Source organism: Bos mutus, chromosome 5 (genome assembly GCF_027580195.1).
Source record: "Bos mutus isolate GX-2022 chromosome 5, NWIPB_WYAK_1.1, whole genome shotgun sequence".
Classification (NCBI taxonomy): domain Eukaryota; kingdom Metazoa; phylum Chordata; class Mammalia; order Artiodactyla; family Bovidae; genus Bos; species Bos mutus.
This window is the reverse complement of record NC_091621.1, coordinates 41,374,460-41,397,852: the sequence shown is the minus strand read 5'-3', so window position 1 is coordinate 41,397,852 and position 23,393 is coordinate 41,374,460. Positions and strand designations below refer to the sequence as shown.

Here is a 23,393-nt window from a genome sequence, read left to right as displayed (position 1 = left end):
CATATATCCAGACAGGCGGTGGTTTCAGTTTCTGTTTGAGATTTAAAATGTCTCTCGGTCTCTTTTCCCCCTGTCATTTCCTGAGACTGAACTTCTTTTTGTTAACCTTGCCGTGCTCCTTTCGATATTTAACTCGTGCAGCCTTTACAGCAGCTTTTTCAGCTACCAACTGGAAAATGGACACTTGGTCAGCTACAATGTAGTTTTGACATTATAACATGAACAATCAACCTTGCAGGTCGCATAATTCTTTCTCCAGTTTTGACTTCTTTTCAACCAGTTTTAGTTTGGCTTCTTCAACCTTATGGTAGGCAGAGAGGATCCAGCCTCTCTGATCCATCATGGTACATTCTTGTTCTTTCTCACTTGGCAAGAGCCACAAACATTCAGTAACTTTTAAAGGTTCAGCCCTCTTTAATTTGGGGTCCCAATTGGGGTTCCAATTCTCATACAGTCCAGTGGATATGTCCCATTCAGTAGCCAACAAGAAGTAAGGCACATCTTCCCATCTGGAAATAAAGACTTATTTAATCTTAATGTCTTTCTTCTTAAAGAGTGGCATTTTGCTTCACGAATCCTGCTCACAGTGCCAATTTATGTTTTGCCAAAAGTTTTACTTTCGTTTTAGGTTCGAAGGATTCATTAACAAAAGAAACCACTCGTTACACACAAATAAACAATTTCATTTTTTTATAGAAGATTATTTGACTTAATTTCAATATACAGTCATTAAAAGAAAAGAAATAGAAGTGTAACAGTGTATACATCACCAAATTGGGCTGACAACCTACATCCAGACTTGAACAGCCGTGAGAAGTTAACAGCAATCTGGAGGCCCAGTTGGAAAAGATCAGGGTGGTACATCTACCCCACGGGTGAGACTTCAGATTGCAGTTTTGGGGGCTCCTGCTTATTATAGTCCTATGCTGTAAACTGATGTCTTCATCAGTTTGCTAGCAAAAAAGAGGCTCTGGTTTTACTTTACAATGCTGTTGATTTCATCCTGTTAGTCATAAGACTTCTTAGACCCTGGAGGTGGGACCGGGCTGGCCAGGTCCTTAGGGGCTTAGAGATTTCAAGTCACATTCCCTTTCTCTATAGTGCCTCTTGACTTGCTGGTAATGGTTGGTGTCCTTGCCAGGCAGACATGTAGTCCAGGCAGAGTCTGGGCAAGGTCAGAAGTCACTCAGAGGCCTGCTGCCCTACTTGTGAAGTCTGAACAAGACTGGTGGTGGTGGTTTAGCTGCTAAGTCATGTCTGACTGAGCCCGCCAGGCTCCTCTGTCCATGGGATTTCCCAGGCATGAATCCTGGAGTGGGTTGCCATTTCCTTCTCCAGAACAAGAGAACAAGGTTACCTCTATTTTAATTTCCCTAACAGTCCTTAAAAAAAAAGTATATAGAGTGCTTTGATAAAACTTAATCTCATTTTAAATAGAAAGCTGTCTACTTAACGTCTAGTGGCTACTTAAAAGTAGCTTTTAATGAGAGTTCATTGAAGGATTGATTTAGGAAGTGGGCTTGGGTTAATGGATAGAGGAGAAGATATTGTAAATAGAAGGGAAAGCATAACAGGAGGTGATGAAAATTGAGGTAAGCAAAGAAGTTGGTTTAAAACTTAGTTCTTTTTTAGAACTACCTTGCTCTAGAAATAAATAATAAAAGTGATTTATTTTCTCTTCATCCAGTCTGTGGCTCCAGCAGCCTTATTTTTAGCAGCCAAAGTAGAGGAGCAGCCAAAAAAATTGGAACACGTCATCAAGGTAGCACACACTTGTCTCCATCCACAGGAATCACTTCCTGATACCAGGAGTGAGGTAGGGGGTTGATTAATTGCATACATCTGTTTTTCTTAATTTATTTTGATCATAACTTAGTTTTACAACTTTGATTTACTGAAATCTCAATGGGGACTGTTAAAGGAACTTTTAGTGTTTGTTTTTTCCTTAAAACATAGAAATTTTATGGTAAAAGATAATTGTATTTTTTCTGGTAAAATTGGAAAGTGCATAAAAAGAAGAAAATATATTAACTAGATATAATTTGTACCACAGATATATAAATGAACCAGTATTTCCAGCTTCTTTTCTATAAGTAGTTGTACATGTATATATTTTATACCTACTTTTTTCACTTACTGTATGTCAAATATTTCCCCGTCAATTCTCCACTTTCTTTAAATATTGATACAGAATTTCATCATGTACATACATATATTTTAACCATTATCTCTTAAGATAATTTCCAGCTTTTTACTGGAAATATCTCTATGGAGAACATTATTTTTGTTAATGAATTTTTAAAAAATGGATCCTGTCATTTATGTGTTTAACTTTTTAACAAATTCAGGTATGCTCATCTCCCCTTCTCCTAGGAGAATACTGTTGATTATAATTCAGATATATATCCTTCTACCCCTTTATCCTTTGTGTCTACATATAGCTTCCCCTGCCTCCCCCCTTCCATCTTTCCTTGACCTTATGAAGAAGGGAAACTCTCCTGGCTTTAGAATTCAGTGACTGGGGAGCAATGAGTTTGAAGAAAAACTACAGATTTCTGTACCAGGTTATTTGTTTGTTACAGTGGATGCACTTCAGAGAGAAGTGGAATTGTGGAATCACAGCTCCTAGTTATATGAGTCAAGTGTTTAAAATAGCAGTGTCTTGACTTCATTTTCTTTCTGGGCTGCACCAGAGTAGTTTTGTTGAAAAGTTGTTGGTCTGAACTTTTATTTATGTTTAAGACTACTAACTGCCATTGGTCCGTAGAATTGACCAAATAACAAAATTTTATTGAAATAAAAAGTAAAATCCCAACTTTTTTTTCTTTAAAGTATATTTACATGACTTCTCACCTGAGTCTGTCTTATGAGGTGAATCGGAGAAGATACTTTCTTCATTATAGGGAAAGGAGAGCTACCGTAGGTTAAGTCCTTATTGGACTCACTAGAGATCATAAAGTTCAGTGGAAAGTTAGCAGCAACATAAGTCTCTTAACTCTTGGCTCAAGCTTCATTCTCCTAGAGCTCTATACCAGTGCTGTCCGATAAAAATATAAGGGAAGTCACATATGTAATTAAAATTTTTAAGGTTTTCATTAAGCTTTTATTTTAAATTTTTATTTAAATTTAAAATTAATTTAACATATTTTATATAGCATTTTGTTTAACTCCAAAATATAGTCATTTCAGCATAGAGTCAATTTTAAAACATTATTAATGAAGTGTTTTTTAACATTATTATTTTTTAACTAAGTCTTTAGAATTCATCGTGTATTCTACATTCATAGCACATTTCAGGTGCTTGATGGCCATGTATGAATAGTGGCTACTGTAATGGCTGTACAAATCTGAAGGATTTTTGTTTGTTCCATTTTCTTGTGAACTCCTCTGTGAATTTTAAAAATCTAGCATTACTCTAAAAGGAAAGTTTAACAGGAATCAAATGTTTGAGATTGCGTACAGTACTTTGGGAAGGCTGTGCAGTGTGTTTTGATGATGTTAAAAAAAAGGCATGTTAATATTTTAATTTTAGAAAAGTTTTTAATCTGTATCATATGAACATTATAACCTAAAACGTCAGTCTGAAAATGAACCAGATATCTGGTGTTTATTCTGTAGCCCTTTATAAATAAAGTGACATCTTTTGCTGTACCACTTATTTATCTGTTTCTTTTTTTAAAGGAGAATCTGTTAGGGATAAGGATTAATTTCAGTTCCTACTTGCCCTCATAACTGCACCCTTGCCTTTTGTGGCTTTGGTTTCCTTTGGAGGTTGTTATGATAGAATTGTCTACACTTTATGTTATATACTGTGTCTTTTTGGGGAATAATTTATGTGTCTTCTCACACCTGCAGGCTTACCTGCAGCAAGTTCAAGATCTGGTGATACTAGAAAGCATAATTCTGCAGACTTTAGGTAAGTTTATTTTCCTTTAAAACACTAAAGAAATATGTATGCAATATAATGTTTTTCTAATTTGCAAAATAGGAAACAGGAAGAGAATTTCTTGGGAAGGTTTTTGTACTTTGTAGAGATTGCTTAACCCTGCCACAGAGAGAATGAAGACACCACTGACCTTTGAGATAGCCATTAGCAGGTTTTTTCTGCTTGTTTTTATTCTAGGATTCATGATTTGCTTGATAAGATTTGGGAGTTTTTAACTTTCTGATAAATAATGGCAGAAACTATCTAAATAACTTTTTTCCTTCCAGGAGTTTTCATAGTCTGTCCTTATATTTAGATAATTTTAAAATTGGTAATTAGCGTTCAAAACAGTAGAGTGGAGATGGAGGAATTCAAGCTAAATTGAATTGATAGGCTAAATAACTGATGATGTTCTGTTATTATCTATTATTATTTTCATCAGACTGCCTTTAAAAGCTTAGCAAATATGGAAAATAAAGATTTTCTAGTTCTTTTGGGCTCTCATTTGTCTCTTTAGACAGAGTATTTCATGAGTCATGTTGGAAAGTTGCTGATCAGCCTGTATTTTTTGCATATACACCTATACACACAATGAATTCTTCAAAGTTTATCTCTGAAATTAGTTTCTGCTAATTTTTACTTTAAATTAGTTATCTTCAAGGTAACCATACTTTAAGGGACAATGATGTTTTTCTGCTGGGATACATTTTAATATTTTACTGTGAAAATCTGTAAAATCTAACTTGTGAGAATCAGTTGTGCTTTTAGAATAATTTGCATCAAGTAAATTTTGCAATAGAATTTTCTTCTTTTTTTTAGTCAGTTTGCCTCAGACTTTATTTTTAGTTTTTGGGCGTGCTGCACATAGCTTGTGGGGTCTTAGTTCCCTGACAGGGATTGAACCCCGACTCTTGGCAGTGCAAGTGTGGAGTCCTAACCACTGGACCGCCGGGGAATTGCCTAGAATTTCTTTACTCGTACTAGATAATTTTATTTACATACACAAAAAGAAATTTCTTCGAAAATTTTTATAGACATACTACATTTTGGTTAAGATCATTTAGAGTTAGATAAAATGATTGGTACTTAATGATGATTGAGATGATGAAAAGGAAGAAGACTAAGGTAAGAGAGGAGTAGGTTTTAAAAATATTTTCTAAAGGTTAAGCTTTCACAAATAATCATTATGTAACTGCTTCTTTTCCAATCATATATTCTGTTGTCCCTAAGAACATGCTTTGTATTCAGATGTTATTGATAGTTCAGGGATCTTGAGACTCTATTAACTTCATTATCTGAGTGGTGCCTTTGAAGATAATCTTAAGAGTGTGCTGCATACTTTATGTGACTCTCAGCCTCTCAATAGGCAGTTTTGGGACCAGAAAATGAGAGAAGCTTTCAATGATGACTCAGATAAAAGCAGTATAAAATATTTTGAGTATCTTTAGGTTTTTTAACCAGTTACTTTTTTTTAGGCTTTGAACTAACAATTGATCACCCACATACACATGTGGTAAAGTGCACTCAGCTTGTTCGAGGTAAGGAATCCCAATCCCAACCTGAGATGCTATCCTAAATTGTTTTACCATTTAGATGCTAAGATTTATTGTGGGTTAATACATAATACAGCTGCTTTGGCCAAAATTTAAATTAAAAAACCTACCTGGCTTTTAAATTTCAAAGTGAGTGGTTGGAGCTTTTCTCTTGAGTTCTTGTAGTGTTTTTAGGTGATCTCCAGATAAAGTGAGTGAGTTTCTTGTTTGTCAAAGCTGGAGGCAGATTTTGAAAAGTCACTAAAATCAAAGTATCCAATAGCAGTTTTAAGGATGTCTTGGGAATGAAAGGTGAAGTCTCTCAGTCGTGTCTGACTCTTTTTGACCCCGTGGACTGTAGCCTACCAGGCTCCTCTGTCCATGGGATTTTCTAGGCAAGAGTACTGGAGTGGGTTGCCATTGCCTTCTCCAGGGGATCTTCCCAACCCAGGTCTCCCATGTTGTAGGCAGATGCTTTATGGTCTGAGCCACCAGGGAAGTGATCTTAATTTGATTCTAGGGTTGATTGTCCTGGACACTGTTAAAGGCTACCCAGAAGGCCATGTAGAATTGATTTGAACTTACTTTCATCATTGTTAATTCATTGGCAGACTTGCTTTTTATTCTAATTTAACTTCAGTAGCCATGATTGCATTAGGCCTAGTTCTTCTTTTTATTCAAATAGTAATATCAAGAAAGAAAATCTAGATACCATTGTGCATTTAAACATAATTTCTTGTTTTGCAGATTTTCACTAATAATTGGCCTTATCATGTATTTCATCTGAAAATTCAAGTTTTTTGAGTTCTTTATATTTTGAGAGCATGAAAGGTTTACATTGAGCAAACATAGTGTTAAACAGAAATGGGTTAAATATGTTAATATTTCATCTAAGGAAGATTAAAATTTACTTTGTCACCCAAATTTTTTTGAAGGAGGAATTTTTTTATTGTAATATGCTTAAATAATTTATGTCATTTGCTGATTTTTTCCAAATATATAAAGGTCTTCTGATCTTGCCTCCAGATTAGTTCATCCCCTAGCTTAGAATTTCTTAGTGGACTCTTGTATCAGGATCTCTGAGTTACTTGTTAAAAATGCTCATTGTTACTACATCCTTCTCCAAAAGTGTTGAGTTAGACTCTAGGGAGGATGCCCAGGAATTGGATTTTAAATATCTAATCCTTATACCTGGTGTGCAGAATAAAGCTTAAGTCCCTAAGTCTGGAAGCAGCATAATTGTTAATGTAGTTAAAAATCACTTAAACTGTTTCATTTGACAGTGGAATGTAAGCGTCAGGTGGTCAGAGACCATGTCTGTCTCATTTGCCATTGTATTCTCTGCCTTGCAAATAGTAAATGCTTACTAAATAATTATTGAGAATGAATGGAACTAATCTCCCCCCTCCTTTTTTTTTTTAGCAAGCAAGGACTTAGCACAAACTTCTTACTTCATGGCAACCAACAGGTTTATATTTTAATATTTTTCTCTTCTCTTTTTGGGATAGTACTTTACTTGGGTTGGAATTGTCACTTTTTGTTGGGTATATGGAAAGATGATAGGTCTGGCACTTAGTAAACTAGGAGCCAAAGATCTAGTCAAGGATCTCTGATATTAATAGACTGTGTTATAGACAAGTCCATGGTAAATGTTGATTTTTCTGCACAGTTGTCATGCGTGCCTTAAAATTTCCATGCTGCTTTTTAAATTTGTTAAGGTGATAAAATATTTTTGTTGCTGATTGATAGCCAATTTAATTCTGCATTTGTTACTTTGCATTTAAATATCCAAGAGCATAGTTTTGAAAGTTTATTTAAACTTGGATTTCATTGCCAGTTGGTGACTAAAATGTAGTTTGGAGGATTCTGCTGTAATTGTGGTATTTTAAAAGGTACTTTTTGTCTTCACTCACTCCCAGATAAATGGGCACATATATGTGCTAAGAGTTGTGATACTTTTTCTTTGTTGTTCCCTTTTTAAAGAAAAAAATTAACATAACTTGTATTACCAAATGATTTGCACATTCTCATCTCCAATCTACTATGTAGTTCTTGGAAACCAAAGATACTCCTAATGACCGTCAAGGCTAAGCAGTTCATTTTTATAGCCTGATGGGAGAGATTTTAAAAATAAACTATCAAGTATATTCACACTTGAGAGAGTGATTATCTATTCATTATTTAAAAGAGACCAGACCTATGACTGGCAAGAAATAAGATAATTTTTAGGATAGTTCCTTAAGTATTTGATTTAGGGATTGTACATCTTAAAAATGTTAAAATTTTTCTTATGTTCTGACCTTATTCTTAGGATGATTAATCCTTATTTAAAAAAACTTGAGTACTCAGTCTTTTATTTTTGTTTTTATTTTTTCCGGTCCTTCATCAGTGTGTGGATTAAATGATGTATAGTCAAAAAAATTAGACAAGTTGTTACCTGAGCAGATGGGTTAATGGAAAGATTGGGTTGGGTGTTGGATCAGAGCACTGGCTATTTCTTGCCTTTCTTGCTCTCCAGTGTTTTTTTCTTTTTCTTTTTCTTTTTTTTACTTTTTTTTTTCTTTTTTAATAATGGAGAGTTTTTTAACTTTGGGTTCAGAATTGAGAGCTCATGACACTCTCTTGTTTCCTTCCCTCTGATGTCAGCCTGCATTTGACCACATTTAGCCTGCAGTACACACCTCCTGTGGTGGCCTGTGTCTGCATTCATCTGGCTTGCAAGTGGTCCAACTGGGAGATCCCAGTCTCAACTGATGGGAAGCACTGGTGGGAGTATGTTGACGCCACTGTGACCTTGGAACTTTTAGATGGTAAGTTTTAGAGGAAGGGACCTTGAAAAGCACTTGCTCTTGATCTGTCACATACCTGGCCAAAGGTGACTTGATTTCAGATGAATACAGTTAGTTGAGGTTATCCTTGTTTCATTACCTCTGCCTCTCTGAGTTTTTCTTAAATGTTCTAATTTCATTTGTAGAACTGACACATGAATTTCTACAGATTCTGGAGAAAACCCCCAACAGGCTCAAACGAATTTGGAATTGGAGGGTAAGAATTATTGCTGTCACTTTCTTTTGACTGTACCAGCGAGATACCAGATACGGATATGTACCCTAGGTTTGGAATTTCCACTTTTTATAGTTATGCAACAGTTATGATTTCAACTTCATAGCTGGGATACTGGCTCAGAAATCCATTGATGTAGGTAACAGCAGGATTTATTTTGTGTTTTGCAACTCTTCATGGTTTAGTCATTTGGTCAGCAACGTTGGTTGAGTGTTTTTTTGTGTGTAGAGAGTGGGAAGGGGGAAAATTTGGCTTTTCGGAGACATAGAATGTTGGCTTCTTATATAGGAAAGATACAGAGTTAGGAGGTTAGAGCTGGTATTGTAATTTTATCTTTGACATTACTTGCTTTTAAATGGATTTTCGAATTTTGTTTTTATATAGATCACAGTTCAAAGTTATGTTTCAAGTATTCTTGAAAGTCTTATTTATGATTAACGAAATAATTCTCTCTTTTTTTTTTTCAGTGTCAGAAAACTTAAAAGTATTCCTTGCATTTCTGAGAATTCTAGACTGAGGATGCTTAATTTTCTTAATTTTCTTTCTCCTAAGTTGAGTTATAGAAAATGAGTTTGCCTAGGGTTCAAAGGAGATTTGAGAGGACACAAGTCTTATCCTTTACTTTTGTGTAAAACTTTACCAAAATTTCTAGAGTTCTAGACTAACTGTAATCGTAAGATAAGGATGTTCATGAATGAATACAACTTCATTATTTTTATTGCCTTGTAGCGGGATCTTAGTTTCGTGTGTGTGTATATGTGTGTGTGTGTATGTGTGTGTGTGATCAGTTGTTTCTGACTCTTTGCGACCCCATGGACTGTAGCCCACCAGCCTCCTCTGTCCATGGAATTTTCCAGGCAAGAATACTGGTGTGGGTTGCCATTTCCTCCTCCAGGGGATCTTCCCAACCCTGGGACTGAACCCACGTCTCTTGCATCTCCTGCAGTAGAAGGTGGATTCTTTACCACTGCACCAGTTGGGAAGCCCCTAGTTTCATGACCAGGGTTAGAACCTGGGACCCTGGCAGTGGTAGCACCGAGTCCTAATCACTGGACTACCAGAGGATTCCCACAATATTATGTTTCACTGTAGGTACTATGTTGTACAGAGGATCTCTCGGGTATATTCATCTTATGTAACTGAAACTTTTTGCCCTTTGACTAACATGTCCTTGTTTCCTCCTTCCCTCAGTCTCTGGAAACCACGATTCTACTCTCTACAAGTTTGACTATTTTAGATTCCTTACATAAGTAAGATCACATAGTACTTGTCTTTCTGTGTCTGGCTTGTTTTACTTAGCAAAAGGTCCTCCAGGTTCATTTATGTTTGTTGCAAATGGCAGAATTTCCCTCTTTTTAAATTTTTAAAAAAATTTTAAATTGTGGTAAAATACAAATAACATAAAATTGACTGTCTTAGCCATTTTTAAGTATACAGGTATTACATGGATTTATACTGTACTCCAGTGTTCTTGCCTAGAGAAACCCAGGGACGGGGGAGCCTGATGGGCTGCCGTCTATGGAGTCGCACAGAGTTGGACACGACTGATGTGACTTAGCAGCAGCAGCATACTGTTCTGCAGTCATTATTACCATCTATCCCCATAACTTTTCATTTTATAAAACTAAAACTCTATAACCATTAAACAATGACTGTCTATTCCTTGACTCTGGCAGCCACGATTATATTTCATTATTTAGACTATTGTTAGTACCTGTAAACCTCATGTAAGTGGAATCATACATTATTTGTTTTTTTGTGACTGACTTATTTCAATTAGCACATCCTCAAGGTTTGTCCATGTTGTAGCATATGGTAGAATTTTAATTGTTCTCTTAAAAGGCTGAATAATCTTCTGTGTGTTTGTACCACATTTTATTTATCCATTCTTCCATCGATAGACATTTGGTTTGTGTCTGCATTTTACCTTTTGTATGTAATGCTGCAATGAATATTGGTGTATAGTATCTCTTTTGAGACCCTGCTTTCTATTCTTCTGGGTATATACCCAGAAGTGGAATTGCTGGGTCATATGCTAGTTCTATTTTTATTTTGTTGAGGAACTGTTTTCCATACTGGTGTACCATTTTACATTCCTACCAAACAGTTCACAGAGTTCCAATTTCTTTATATCTTTGTTAACACTTGCTGTTAATTTTTTTTTTGGCAGTAGCTGTCTAAAGGATGTGAAGTGGTCTTTGATTTGCAGTTCCCTAATAATTAGTGATGTTAAACATTTTTCATATTCTTATTGGCCATTTGTGTATCTTCTTTGGAGAAATGTCTACTCCAGTCCTTTGTCCATTTTCAGATTGGGTTGTTTGGTTTTTGTTGTTGAGTTTTAGGAGTTCTTTGCACATTCTGGATACTAATCCCTTATCAGATATATAATTTACAAATATTTTCTCCTATGTGTGTTGCCTTTTACTCCAGATAGTGGCTTTTGATGCACAAAATTTAAATATTCCCATGGAGTCCTTTTTGGGGAGGGGTGTGGTCACCTGGCCTTTTCTATCATATCTAAGAAGTCATTGCTAAATGCAATGTTGTGAACCTTTTGTTCTTTGCTTTCTTCTAAGAGTTGAATATATGTATTTTTAATTGGAGGATAATTGCTTTACAGTGTTGTGTTGGTTTCTGCCTTACAATAAGTGAACCAGCCATTGTTGTTCAGTTACAAAGTCATGTCTGACTCTTTGCAACCCCACGGACTGCAGCATGCCAGGCTTCCTTGTCCTTCACTATCTCCTGGAGTTTGCTCAAACTTGTGTCCGTTCATGCCATCCAGCCATCTCATCCTCTGTCGTCCCCTTGTGCCTTCAATCTTTCCTAGCATTGGTCTTTTCCTTTGAGTTGGCTCTTTGCATCAGGTGGCTAAAGTTTTGGAGCTTCAGCATCAGCATCAGTCCTTCTAATGTATATTCAGGGTTGATTTTCTTTAAGATTGACAGCTTTGATCTCCTTGCCGTCCAAGGGACTCTGAAGAATCTTCTGTAGCACCACAATTCAAAAGCATCAATTCTTTGGTACTCAGCCTTCTTTATGGTCCAACTCTCAGATCTGTACCTGACTACTGGGAAAACCATAGCTTTGACTATACAGACCTTTGTTGACAAAGTGATGTCTCTTCTTTTTAATACACTATCTAGGTTTGTCCATAGCTTTTTTCCAAGGAGCCAAGCATCTTTTAATTTCATGGCTACAGTCACCAACTGCAGTGATATTGGAGCCCAAGAAAATAAAATCTGTCACTGTTTCTACGTGGTAATGTATATATTTCAGTGCTACTCTCAATTCATCCTACCTTCTCCTTCCCCCACAAGGGGAAGTTCTCTGTGTTCACAAGTCTGTACTCTGTGTCTGTTCCTGCCCTGGAAATAGGATCATCAATACTATTTTTCTAGATTCCATACATATGCGTTCATATATGATATTTGTTTTTCTCTTTCTGACTTATTCTGTATAACAGGTTCTACGCTCATCTACCACAGTTTAACTGCCTCCAATTCATTCCTTTTTGTGGCTAAGTAACATTCCATTGTATATAGGTATCACAATTTCTTTTATCCATTCATCTGTCGATGGACACCTAGGTTGCTTCCATGTCCTGGATATTGTAAATAAATAGTGCTGCATTGAACATTGGGGTACATACGTCTTTTAGGATTATGGTTTTCTGAGGTATATGAGTTTTACTGTTTTGGATCTCAGTTTGGATCCTTTATCTGTGTTAATTTTTGTATATGGTATTAGGTAAGGGTCCAGTCTCATTCTTTTGCATGTGGATGTGTAGTTTTCCTAGCACCATTTGTTGAAAAAACTGTCCTTTCCCCATTGAATGGTCTTGGCACCCTCGTCAAAAATCATTTGACCATGTATGACAACGTTTTTTCTGGACTTCTGTTTCGTTCATCTATATGTCATTACCCCACTGTTCTGATTACTGTGGCTTTGTAGTAAGTTTGGGAATCAGGAAGTGTGAGTCTTCCTGCTTGGTTTTTCATTTTCGAGATTGTTTTGTCTATTCAGGGTCCTTTGAGATTCCATATAAATTATAGGATGGATTTTTTATTTCTGCAAAAAATGTCGTTGGAATTTTGATAGTGATTGCAGAAGTCTATTCATTGCTTTGAGTATGCACATTTTAACAATATTAATGTTTGAGTTAATGTTTGGATCGAGTACACCGGATGAGTTTCTGGTTATGTTTTCCATAATACCTTTCACCAGTGTTCTGCAGTTGTCACTGTGCAAGTCTTTGTGTGTTAGTCACTGAGTCGTGTCTGACTCTTTGTGACCCCATGGATTGTACAGCCCACCAGCCTCTTCTGTCCATGGGATTTTCCAGTCAAGGATACTGGAATGGGTTGCCATTTCTTTCTCCAGGGGATCTTCCCAACCCAGGGATTGAACCCGGGTCTCCTGCATTGCAGTCAGATGCTTTACCGTCTGAGCTACTAGGGAAGCCCATGCAAGTTTTTACTTAGTAATTTCTAAGTATTCTTTTTGATGCTGTTGTAAATGGGATTGTTTTCATATAATTTCCTTTTCAGATTGTTTACTGTTCATTCAGGGAATTGTAACTGAATTTTATTTATCTTGCTACTTTGCCTAATTCATTGATTAATTCTAATAGAATTATAGAAAATAATTTTTTGATGGAATCTTTGGGGTTTTCTGCATATAAGCTCATGTCATCTGCAGACCAGTAATATTACTTCTTCTTTTCCAATTTGATGCCTTTTCTTTCTTTTTCTTGCCTGATTGCTGTGGCTAGGACTTCCAGAAGTGTATTGAAAGTGAGCATCCTTTCCTTATTCTTGATATTAAGGAAAGTTTTCAGACTTTAACCATTGAATATGATATTCACTGGGTTTTTTATATATGGCTTTTATTATGTTTAGATAGTTTGCTTATATCCCAAGGTTGTTGAGTATTTTTATGTTGAAAATGTGTTGAATTTTGTCAAATGCTTTTTCTTCATGAATTGAGACGATCATGTATTGTTTTTTTTCCCCCTTCATTCTGCTTATGTGATGTGCTTGTGTACGTGCTCAGTCGTGTCTCACTTTTTGTGACATAGCATATCAATTGATTTCCGTATGTTGAACTGTCTTTATATTCCAGGAATAAATCCCACTTGGTCATGATATGTAGTTTTTAAAATAGGCTGTCAAATTCATTTTGCTAGTATTTCGTTGAAGATTTTTTATCTATGTTTTTAAGGGATATTGGCCTGTAGTTTTCCCTTCTTACAGTGTTTTAGTCTGATTTTGGTTATCAGGGTGGTGCTCACCTCATAGAATGAGTTGGGAAGTATTCGTCCTCTTATTTTTTGGAGTGTTTGAAAAGGATTGGTGTTCCTTCTTGTGGTGGCTTCTCTTGTCATGGAGCACGGGCTCTACGTGTGCAGGCTTCAGGAATTGGAACTCACAGGCTGAGTAGTTACAGGTCAAGGGCTCTAGAGCCCGAGCTCAGTAGTTGTTGTGCATGGGCTTAATCCCATGTCATGTGGGATCTTTCTGGACCAGGGACTGAACCTGTGTCCCCTACATTGACAGGCAGATTCTTAACTACGTGACCACCAGGGAAGTCCCCAAATTTTATTTCGATTTTTCTCTATTTTTCTTTTCTCCATTTTATTCTCTGCTCTAATCTTTATTGCATCTTTCTCTCTGCTACCTTTGTTCTTTTTCTAGTTCCTTAAATTGTAAGTTTGTTATTTTGAGATGTTTGTTGATTTGTTTTTGTGTTTCACAGCTTGTGGGATTTTAGTTTCCTGATTTTAGTGTGTTTATATCTGTAAATTTCTCCCTTAGCACCACTTTTGCTACATCCCTTAAGTTTTGAAATGTACTTTTGTTTTCCTTTTTCTCTTAAGTATTTTCTCATTTCCCTTTTGATTTCTTTGATCCATTGTGATTTTTTCCCCCCAGTTTTCACTAACTTTTATCTCGTTTTGATTTTTAGTATGATATGTGTCTTTTAAAATCTTTTGACTTAAGTTTGCGGCCTAACATATGGTCTGTCCTGGAAAATGTCTCATATGCACTTAAAGAATGTATGCTGCTCATTTGGGGAGAGTGTTCTGTATATGTTTGTTGGATCTAGTTAGTTTATTTAAGTCCTATTTCCTCATCCTCTTGTCTGATCTATCAATCATTGTGAAGGGGGTATTGAAGTCTTCAACTATTACTGTAAAGCTGTCTATTTTTCTTGAATTCTTTTAGGTTTTGGCCTCATATATTTTGATGGCCTGTCACTAGGTATGTAAATGTTTATAACTGGTGTGTCTTATTTCTGTACCTAGCCTTTTAACATATATAATGTCCCTTCTTTGTCTCTTAAAACCTTTTTTGATTTAAAGTCTATTTTGTCTGCTCTTAGAATAGCCATGCATGTTCTCATGGTTACTGTTTGCATTGTGTTTCTTTTTCCATCCTTTCACTTTGCTTGTTTGGGTCTTTGGATCTCAGTGGCATATAGATAACTGTAAGTTGGAGTTCGAGCATATGTTTTTACCCATTCTACAAATCTGTCTTTTCCTTAAGAGTTTAGTCCACTTACACTTAAAGTAATTAGAGATAAGGAGAGACTTACTTCTTTTACTTATGGTATTTTTTATATAGGCATACCTAGTTTTATTGCACTTCGCAGATAATTGCACTCTTTATAATGAAGGTTTGTGGCAATGAAAAGGTCTGTTTGTGCCATTTTCCCAACAGTATTTGCTCACTTTGTGTCTGTTACATTTTGGAAATTCCTGTTATGGTGATATGTAATAATATTACTACCACAACTCAAATGATGGTTAGCATTTTTTACCAATAAGGTATTTTAAATAAATGTATGTGTTTTGTTTTGTTTTGTTTTTTTTAAGAAATAATGCATTGCATATTTAATAAACAACATAAGGATAATTTTTATATGCACTGGGTAATGAGAAGTTTTTTGTGGCTTGCTTTATTGTGGTGGTGGTGGTTTAGTTGCTCAGTCTGTCTGACCCTTGCTACCCTGTGGACTGTAGCCCACCAGGCTCCTCTGTCCATGGGATTTCCAGGCAAGAATACTGGAGTGGGTTGCCATTTCCTTCTCCTGGGTATCTTCCCAAGCTGGGGACTGAACCTGGGTCTCCTGTACTGCAGGCAGATTCTTTACCGACTGAGCTACCAGAGAATTCCCTGAGTTTATTGTGATTAGCTTCATTGAGATGGTCTGAAACTGAACCCACAGCATCTCCACAAGTATGCCTGTGTGCCTTAGAGCTTTTTGTTCATTTCCTGCATTACTGTTTTTTGTACTTAGTTGATTTTTCATAGTGAAAAATGTTAAACTTTCTTGCTCGTTTTTTGTATTCTAGGCTGTTTTCTTTGAATTTATCATGGGATTATCTTTGACATCCTAAAGTTATAGTACTCTGATTTTTTTTTCGTTTGGTTCCTCAGACTTGATATAATTTCCATGGTGCTGTCTTCAAGTTTGCTGATTTTTCTGCCTCATCTGTCTTTTAAATCCTCCAGTGCATTTTTCATTTCAGTTATTGTACTTTTCAGCTCCAAGATTTCTTTCTAGTTTCTTTAAACATTTTTATTTTCTTTTTAAATCTCTTTATCTCATTTTGTTAACATGTTGTTTTCTTAACTTTCAACTTCGTTTCCTTAAGTGTCTTTAAGGCAGTTATTTTAACATCTTTGCCTAGTAGATTTGCCATTGGGTCTTTTTCAGGACAGTTTCTGTTGATTTTTTTTTTTTTTTTCCTTTCGAATGGGCTATACTTCTTGCTTCTTTATATGCCTTGTGATTTTTTGTTGTTGAAGATTGAATGTTTGAATCTAATAACACGGTAACTCTGGAGATCAGATTCCCTCACTTTCCTGGGGTTTGTTATTTTTTATTTTTGTATATTTGGGCTGGTGGCTTGATTTTTCAGGGATATCTCTGTGCTGAAGATTAGCCTGATGTGTAAAATTATGGACTTCTCTTTTCTGAGCCTTCTCCTAGACATTTCTGTATGTGTAGTTTTTAAATTTTCTACCATAATATCTGGCTCCCAAAGAGGGAAAAGGAAAAAATGAAGTGGGGGAGGAAAGGTGTTGGCCCTTTGTATCTGGGGAATTCACTTCAGCCAGAGGAGGAGGGGATCACAACAATGGAGGGAGGTGCAACAGTGGTCTCCTGCCTGTTTGTACCTCTGTGATTGAAAGCAACAGTCAGCGATCAGAGCACAGATCTCCAATATTTGCCAGTCAGGCTTCCCCAAGCTGTGAGAAAGGTACTATAGGAACAGATGCACAGCTACCTGGGGCTGAGAGCTGAAACTGAGGGAAATTAAACCCAATTATTTGTCCATGGCTTACTTATCCTGGAAATTACAAGCCTTCAGCAGACTGCAGTGTTCCAAAATAGTTATATCAAAAAGATCCTGCCTGTGAAGTTGTTGTTTAGGTGGGAGACAGATTCTTGAGGCTTCCTACTCTGCTGTCTTCACAGAATTGCCCTCCTCTTTTAAGGCTAAATGATACTTCATTGTATGTACAGGCCACATTTTTAAAATCCGTTCTTTTTTGTTGTTGGACACTTGGCTTGCTTTCATACCTTAGGTATTGTGCCTCTTTGCGATCTTGTGATTCTTGATTGAAGTTTAAAAAATTTTAAATCTCCTGATGGTAATAATTATCAGTCTCATGTTAGAGTAGCCTTCTGGTTATGGGCTAGCCCAATTCCCAATGCCACAGCAGACACAGTCTACTCATTTTAGTGTTTTTTTCCCATATGATGAATTACTTGAATTGAAAAAAATGCTATTTGCTTTATTCTAGGCATGGCAGGCTGACAGGAAAACAAAAGCAGATGACCGAGGAGCAGATGAAAACTCTTCGGAGCAGACAATCCTTAATATGATTTCCCAGAGCTCTTCAGATACAACTATCGCAGGTTTAATGAGCATGTCAGCTTCTTCTACCACAAGTGCAGTGCCTTCCCTTCCAGCCACTGAAGACTCAAAGAGCAACTTAAGCAACGTGGAGATGTTGTCAAGTGAGCGTTGGCTGTCCTCCCACCCTCCTTTCAAGGTAGAACCTGCTCAGGGTTATCGGAAGAGTGAGAATTTAGCACTTGTAGGAGCTGATCATTCCTTACAACAGGATGGTTCAAATGCGTTTGTTTCCCAGAAACAGAATAGTAAGAGTGTGCCGTCAGCTAAAGTATCACTGAAAGAATACCGTGCAAAGCATGCAGAAGAGTTGGCTGCCCAGAAGAGGCAACTGGAGAACATGGAGGCCAATGTGAAGTCACAGTACGCGTATGCTGCCCAGAATCTTCTGTCTCACCATGATAGCCATTCTTCGGTCATTCTGAAAATGCCCATAGAGGGCTCAGAAAACCCTGAGCGGCCTTTTCTGGAAAAAACTGACAAAACAGCTCTCAAAATGAGAATCCCAATGACAGGTGGAGATAAAGCTGCCTCTATAAAACCAGAGGAGATAAAAATGCGCATTAAAGTTCACACTGCAGCTGATAAGCACAATTCTGTAGATGATAGTGTCACAAAGAACCGAGAGCACAAAGAAAAGCACAAAACTCACCCATCTAATCATCATCATCATCATAATCACCACTCACACAAACACTCTCACTCACAGCTTCCAGCTGGTACTGGGAACAAACGTCTGGGTGATCCAAAACATAGTAGCCAGACAAGCACCTTAGCACACAAACCCTACAGCTTGTCTAGCTCTTTCTCCTCTTCCAGTTCTTCTCGTAAAAGGCCCCTCCCTGAAGAGACTGGAGGGGTGGCGTATGATCATTCAACCAAGACCGCCAAGAGTGCTAAATCCTCTTCCATAAATTTCTCCTTCCCACCTCTTCCTACAATGGCCCAGTTGCCTGGGCATAGCTCAGACACAAGTGGCCTTCATTTTTCACAGCCCAGCTGTAAAACTCGAGTTCCTCACATGAAGTTGGATAAAAGCTCCACTGGGGCCAATAGTCACAATACACCCCAGACCACAGACTATCAAGATACTGTGAATATGCTTAACTCCCTTCTCAATGCCCAGGGTGTTCAGCCCACTCAGCCCCCGGCGTTTGAATACGTTCATTCTTATGGAGAATATATGAATCCACGGGCTGGTGGAATGTCCTCCAGATCTGGCAACACAGACAAACCCCGGCCGCCACCTCTACCATCAGAACCTCCTCCACCGCTTCCACCCCTTCCCAAGTGAAAAAGAAGAAGAGAAAAAAGCTTCTTTAAAAACGCATTTGTTTTTAAACTACTGATTCTGGACTAAGAAAAGTACTTCTCATATGAAATATGTCACCCTTGTTGGACTAGGGAATAAATTAATATTGAGACATAGGTGGGAGGATGGTTGAGGGCCTTGGTTGTTAATGTCTCCTGCCTCAGAAATTTAACTATTTTATTATAGTTTTTACTGGTATTGGAGAGGTGAGAATGTGTTAAAGCTGTGAATGATTCAGAATACTTTCTCTCTTCTTGGCCTCTCCACCTCCTAATTAGGTTGATTAGAGTTGATATCTTCCCTCTTCTTGCCAGGACTGAAATATGGAGGGTTTGTTTTATCAAACAGTTGTGGATCCTTTTGGTGTTTAATATATCAGAAGAGAGGAAGTATTTAAACATCAAAATCTTTTAAGAGACTTTTAAAAAATAATTTAAAGAAAGTAAGTTATCTGTTTAGTTTTTTTTTTTTTATATAATTGGGGAAGGGGTAGGGATTTTGCTGTGTGTATGAGATGCACAGTAATGAGTCCTTCCGGGTGGGATTGGAGGGTTGGGGGTGTGTGTAGGTGGGTTGGGAAGATAGGATTTTGGCCATGAGTGCTGAGACAGGCTCTGGCCACTTGAAGTGTTTCGACCTGTAAGTGTGTATATAAGTGTGGGTATGTGTGATATTAAGTGTGTGTGTGTTTAAAAATCATGTTTTATCTTTCCCTCCCTGTCCTTCACCATTTCTACTTCTCGACAGTCTACTAGGGAGAACACGGTGTGGCCTTTTTGAGCATAAAGGGAGGAAGAGGCATATATTTGGTGTGATATTTTCCCCTATTCTTTATGTTGTAATTGAAGGTAGCCTTCTAAATTCTAGTTTGGGCAGGTGCAGCCAATAGTCTGATATTGGACTCTTACACAGACTTCCTTTTTTACCCTCTTTTTCCTTTTGATAGAGAACAAAGATGGGATTGAGGAAGAAGGCTGGAGAGCTAGGCTGGCTTCGGCCCTACAGAATTGTATTGTGTTTTTTTTCCCCCCATGTTGGGCTTTTGGAAAGTGTTCAAGTGAGAGCAGTCTCAGGGTCCCTGAATGGAAGTGGGGTGTGCTATCCTTTCGGTGAAGCCCAGACCATATGTGAGCATAGTTCTGGGAGAAGCCATGGAGCTAGAGGATACTGAAAACAATGAAAATTGTGATTGGGAATTTTTAGGACATTATATTTTAAATTATATTATGAATGTAAGACTTTCTGTATGTCTGAAGGGAAGCAGCTGCATCCTCAATTTTTGCAGTCTATATGACTTCAGAGATCGAAACTTACGAATTTAACAGTGCTGATGCCATGAGGGTGAGCAAGCCTAGCCTACAGATAACTGTTATGTTTAGATTGTCCATCTTTGGTGGCTTTAATTCTAAGCAGAAGTTCTTCTGGAGATTTCTAAAAGTCCTTTAGAAAAATGGATCAGGAGTCCTGTTCTTATGGGTACTTAATTGTCCCATATTTTAGGAGTGAATGTTTTTGTTGAAAGAAATCTTTCAGGGGGCTAGAAAGAATTCTAAGCCAAGTTGTCCAGCTGAAAATGCCACCAAGTCACAGATCATTTCATGTGATATTCTTCAGTCTTCATGGTGTTTTTTGCTATGGAAAAGGTGATGCAATTTGAATTTGTCTTCTTGATTTTAATGCAGCTTTTTTCACACCAAATATTCTTTATGGATAAATTGAATTTTTTCATTGAAAGTCATAGGGAGATAGGAGTTTTGTGTGTGCTGCTGCTTGCCAGGAACAGGTTGGGGAGAAAACTGAGGCAGTTGGAATTGCTGATGCACTGGCCTAATACAGGAGGGAATTTGTACAATAAACCTTAACCGAAGATGAGTTAGTGTCCTTCGTCTCTGCATATTTTAACTGTCTAGAGTGCCTGCTATTGCTGTGTAAAGTGAGCTCTCTGCTGATCGATACACCAGTAATACTTTTGACTTGGAATGTCACTTTACTTTTACAGATGACATTTTCCTCTTTTTCCTTGATATTTTCTGTGTTATGTTTGGTAATTGGTAGATGCGTGATGTGTTTACTAAATTTAGGCTGTTCGTTTAGATTTTGTTTGGTGGAGTCAGCTTTCTTCCCTGACCTTTAAAGGTTATTTAGTTTGCTTTTGTATCTTTGTGGAAGTGATGATCACTGATTTGATTATGAAAATGTCTCTTACAGCTTTAAGTTTTTCTCATGAAATGTCACATATTTTCTAATCACATTCACTTCCTCACCACAGACATACATATCCACTTGGCCTCAGCAGTTCTTCATGGCAGTCTGTAGTTAGTTCCTTAGAACTTTGTCAGGAGTGACCTTGAAAAAAATGCTTACTAGAGCCTAAAAGCTGCTTTCTGCTGTATAGTCTGGCCTTTGCACTAGTAGATCATTGCTGATGTAGGTCAGTTTAGAGACTTTTCTATATTAGTGCCTCCTGATACTGTTTTAAGATACCTGCAGTGTCTGCTTTTGTATCTCTGCATATGTTATGAGCCTCCTTATGGGCTCTGCATGAAGTGTTTGCTGCATTGTCTTTGGGTTAGCAGATGTCCCTGTCAACTAGCATGCATGTTGTCCAAATTCCATAAACTTAGGCTTCATGAGGTTGTGTGGTTTCTAAACACTGTGTCGTCTTTTACCCTCACCACTTCAAAGGGTGAAAAACAGGATTTATACATCCAAAGTTAGTCTAGTAAACATGGCTTTCCCCCCCTCTTTTAACCTAGACTATCAAGGATAAGTGGTGATAAGCAGGCCTGGAGCCTCAAGTTCTATAAATCTCATTCCTGAAACTTTGCTTGAATCTCATGTTGGCAAAAACGATTATCTGTGAATTGTTCGTAGGACTTTTAATCAGATAACCTGTGTTGCTGTTTGCTTACCTTTAGTGAAGCATTAATCTAAAGCTACATTGGTCTTCTGAAGTATCAGTTATGCTTTTGGGGTTTAGAAAATACATAGGAATTAGTCTGGTCTTTTTACTTGAATCAGTGTGTTTCCATATCTGAGACCCTCAGCTTCCCCCTTTTTTAATGATTTTAGTGTTTTCATTTAATGTATCCTTTTACATAGTTCTGTATTATTGGCTTCACCAGTATTGATAGAAAAATTAAATCTCCAGGTGGAACAGCAATGGATTAGAATATAAAAATAAAATCCTGGTAACATCAGTGCTGGATTTACTTTCACCTCTGCTACCTAATTCCCCATATTGAAAATCCATTCCCCTCTTTGTTCCTGGACAAAAGCCGATTATAGTTGGATTCTAAACATACCTGTGTTTCCCACAGAAACAGGGGACTGTGGGAACTTGGGAACTGATTTAACTTTTAAAAGGATTATTCCTTTGTTGATAATCTGTTTTGATCTTAATGCCAGGGAAAAAGGATTCTCCAACATCTTTAAGTTGGAATATAAATGTTATTGTCTTGGGGTTGGGAGAATTTAAGCAGCCTATGCAACCCTTCACATGGTGAGAAGTAAGCCCTCTGCAGTCCCACTAAACGTTTAGTGACTGATGCCTCCCCAGATTTCTTGTGTTGCTGCTTGTCAACACCCAGCTTTTAACTGAGTATCTGTTCCTGGTGGTTTAAAGAATGTTCATGTTGTATCACACTGTCAGTTTTATCTCTCTATCCCTATGTGGGATAAAAAGCCTGGTACTATAATCCTGCCTGATAGAGTGGTCTTGAGTGAGAATTATTTTTAAGTGGGAGACCCTTCCATTTTAATGTCTCTAAAGGAATGTTTACTGAAAGTGGTGTCTACTCTTCCTGTTTTTAAGTGTGTATTCATGGTGAATGAAAAGAGAAAGACTTGGGTTTTCTGTTGCCATATTAAGCATGGAGAGGGATGCTTGACAGCATGCTAATTGAAGCCAGAGCAAGTATGTCTCCATCAGGTTATCAGGAACTGTTCAGTTGAAAGCTGAGGCCTTAACTGATTAGTGGTTGATCACATTGGATTTGGTTACAAGATGGAAGTGCTGGCTGGGTTAAGCACACAAAAGAATGCAGCTGACTTGACTTAGTGTTAACTTAGGTTCTGGATTTGAAACTGACCACCTCCTCACCCTACTCCCCACACCTAAAACTTTTCTTATCAGACCAAAGAGCAAAGAAGGAAAAAAAAATGAAACACTTTACCAATCTGTGTCACTCAGGTACAATTTTGTGGTGATATTTTTGTCTTTTTTTTTTTTTTTTTTTGTATTGCTCTAAAGAGTCCTTTCTCAGCATATTATTCTGCTCTTGCCTCTGTCTTCCTCGGGGCACCTCAGTTCTGGATGCTACTCCTGGGATCTCTACTGTTGTTATGTGAATGATAAGATGTAAGTGACCATTACAGTAAGGGCTCTTTGTAAAAAATTTTAAAAAATGTTTTTAAAAATTTAAAAAGTACATTGTATACATTTTATAGTCTGGCTATCAATTTGATATTTTGCTGTCAAGTATGTTTCTCAATCTGTATTTATCCATCCCATCAATAAATGTTAAACACTCATCTGATGATCATTTATGTGTGCTGAGTCTTCAAGTTAGTCTTTAACTGTCATTTCATTGATACGATAATAGTTGTCTTAGTTTTGGTAGTATAGTA

The 23,393-nt window shown here is 37.2% G+C and overlaps 1 protein-coding gene across 2 annotated transcripts in view; it reads left to right on the top strand.

Moving 5' to 3' along the window:
* Window positions 1-23,308, top strand: part of CCNT1 (cyclin T1) — a 40,699-nt gene extending 17,391 nt beyond the window's left edge. The window contains exons 3-9 of one of the 2 annotated variants that reach the window (XM_005896369.2): window positions 1,688-1,816; window positions 3,856-3,916; window positions 5,401-5,463; window positions 6,880-6,925; window positions 8,104-8,267; window positions 8,432-8,502; window positions 17,340-23,308. In XM_005896369.2, the coding sequence (XP_005896431.1) occupies window positions 1,688-1,816; window positions 3,856-3,916; window positions 5,401-5,463; window positions 6,880-6,925; window positions 8,104-8,267; window positions 8,432-8,502; window positions 17,340-18,746 (1,941 nt within the window). In that variant the 3' untranslated portion in view covers window positions 18,747-23,308. The remainder of the gene's footprint in view (window positions 1-1,687; window positions 1,817-3,855; window positions 3,917-5,400; window positions 5,464-6,879; window positions 6,926-8,103; window positions 8,268-8,431; window positions 8,503-17,339) is intronic. The other variant, XM_070370696.1, reaches the window with a different exon arrangement.
* Window positions 23,309-23,393: the final 85 nt, after the last annotated feature.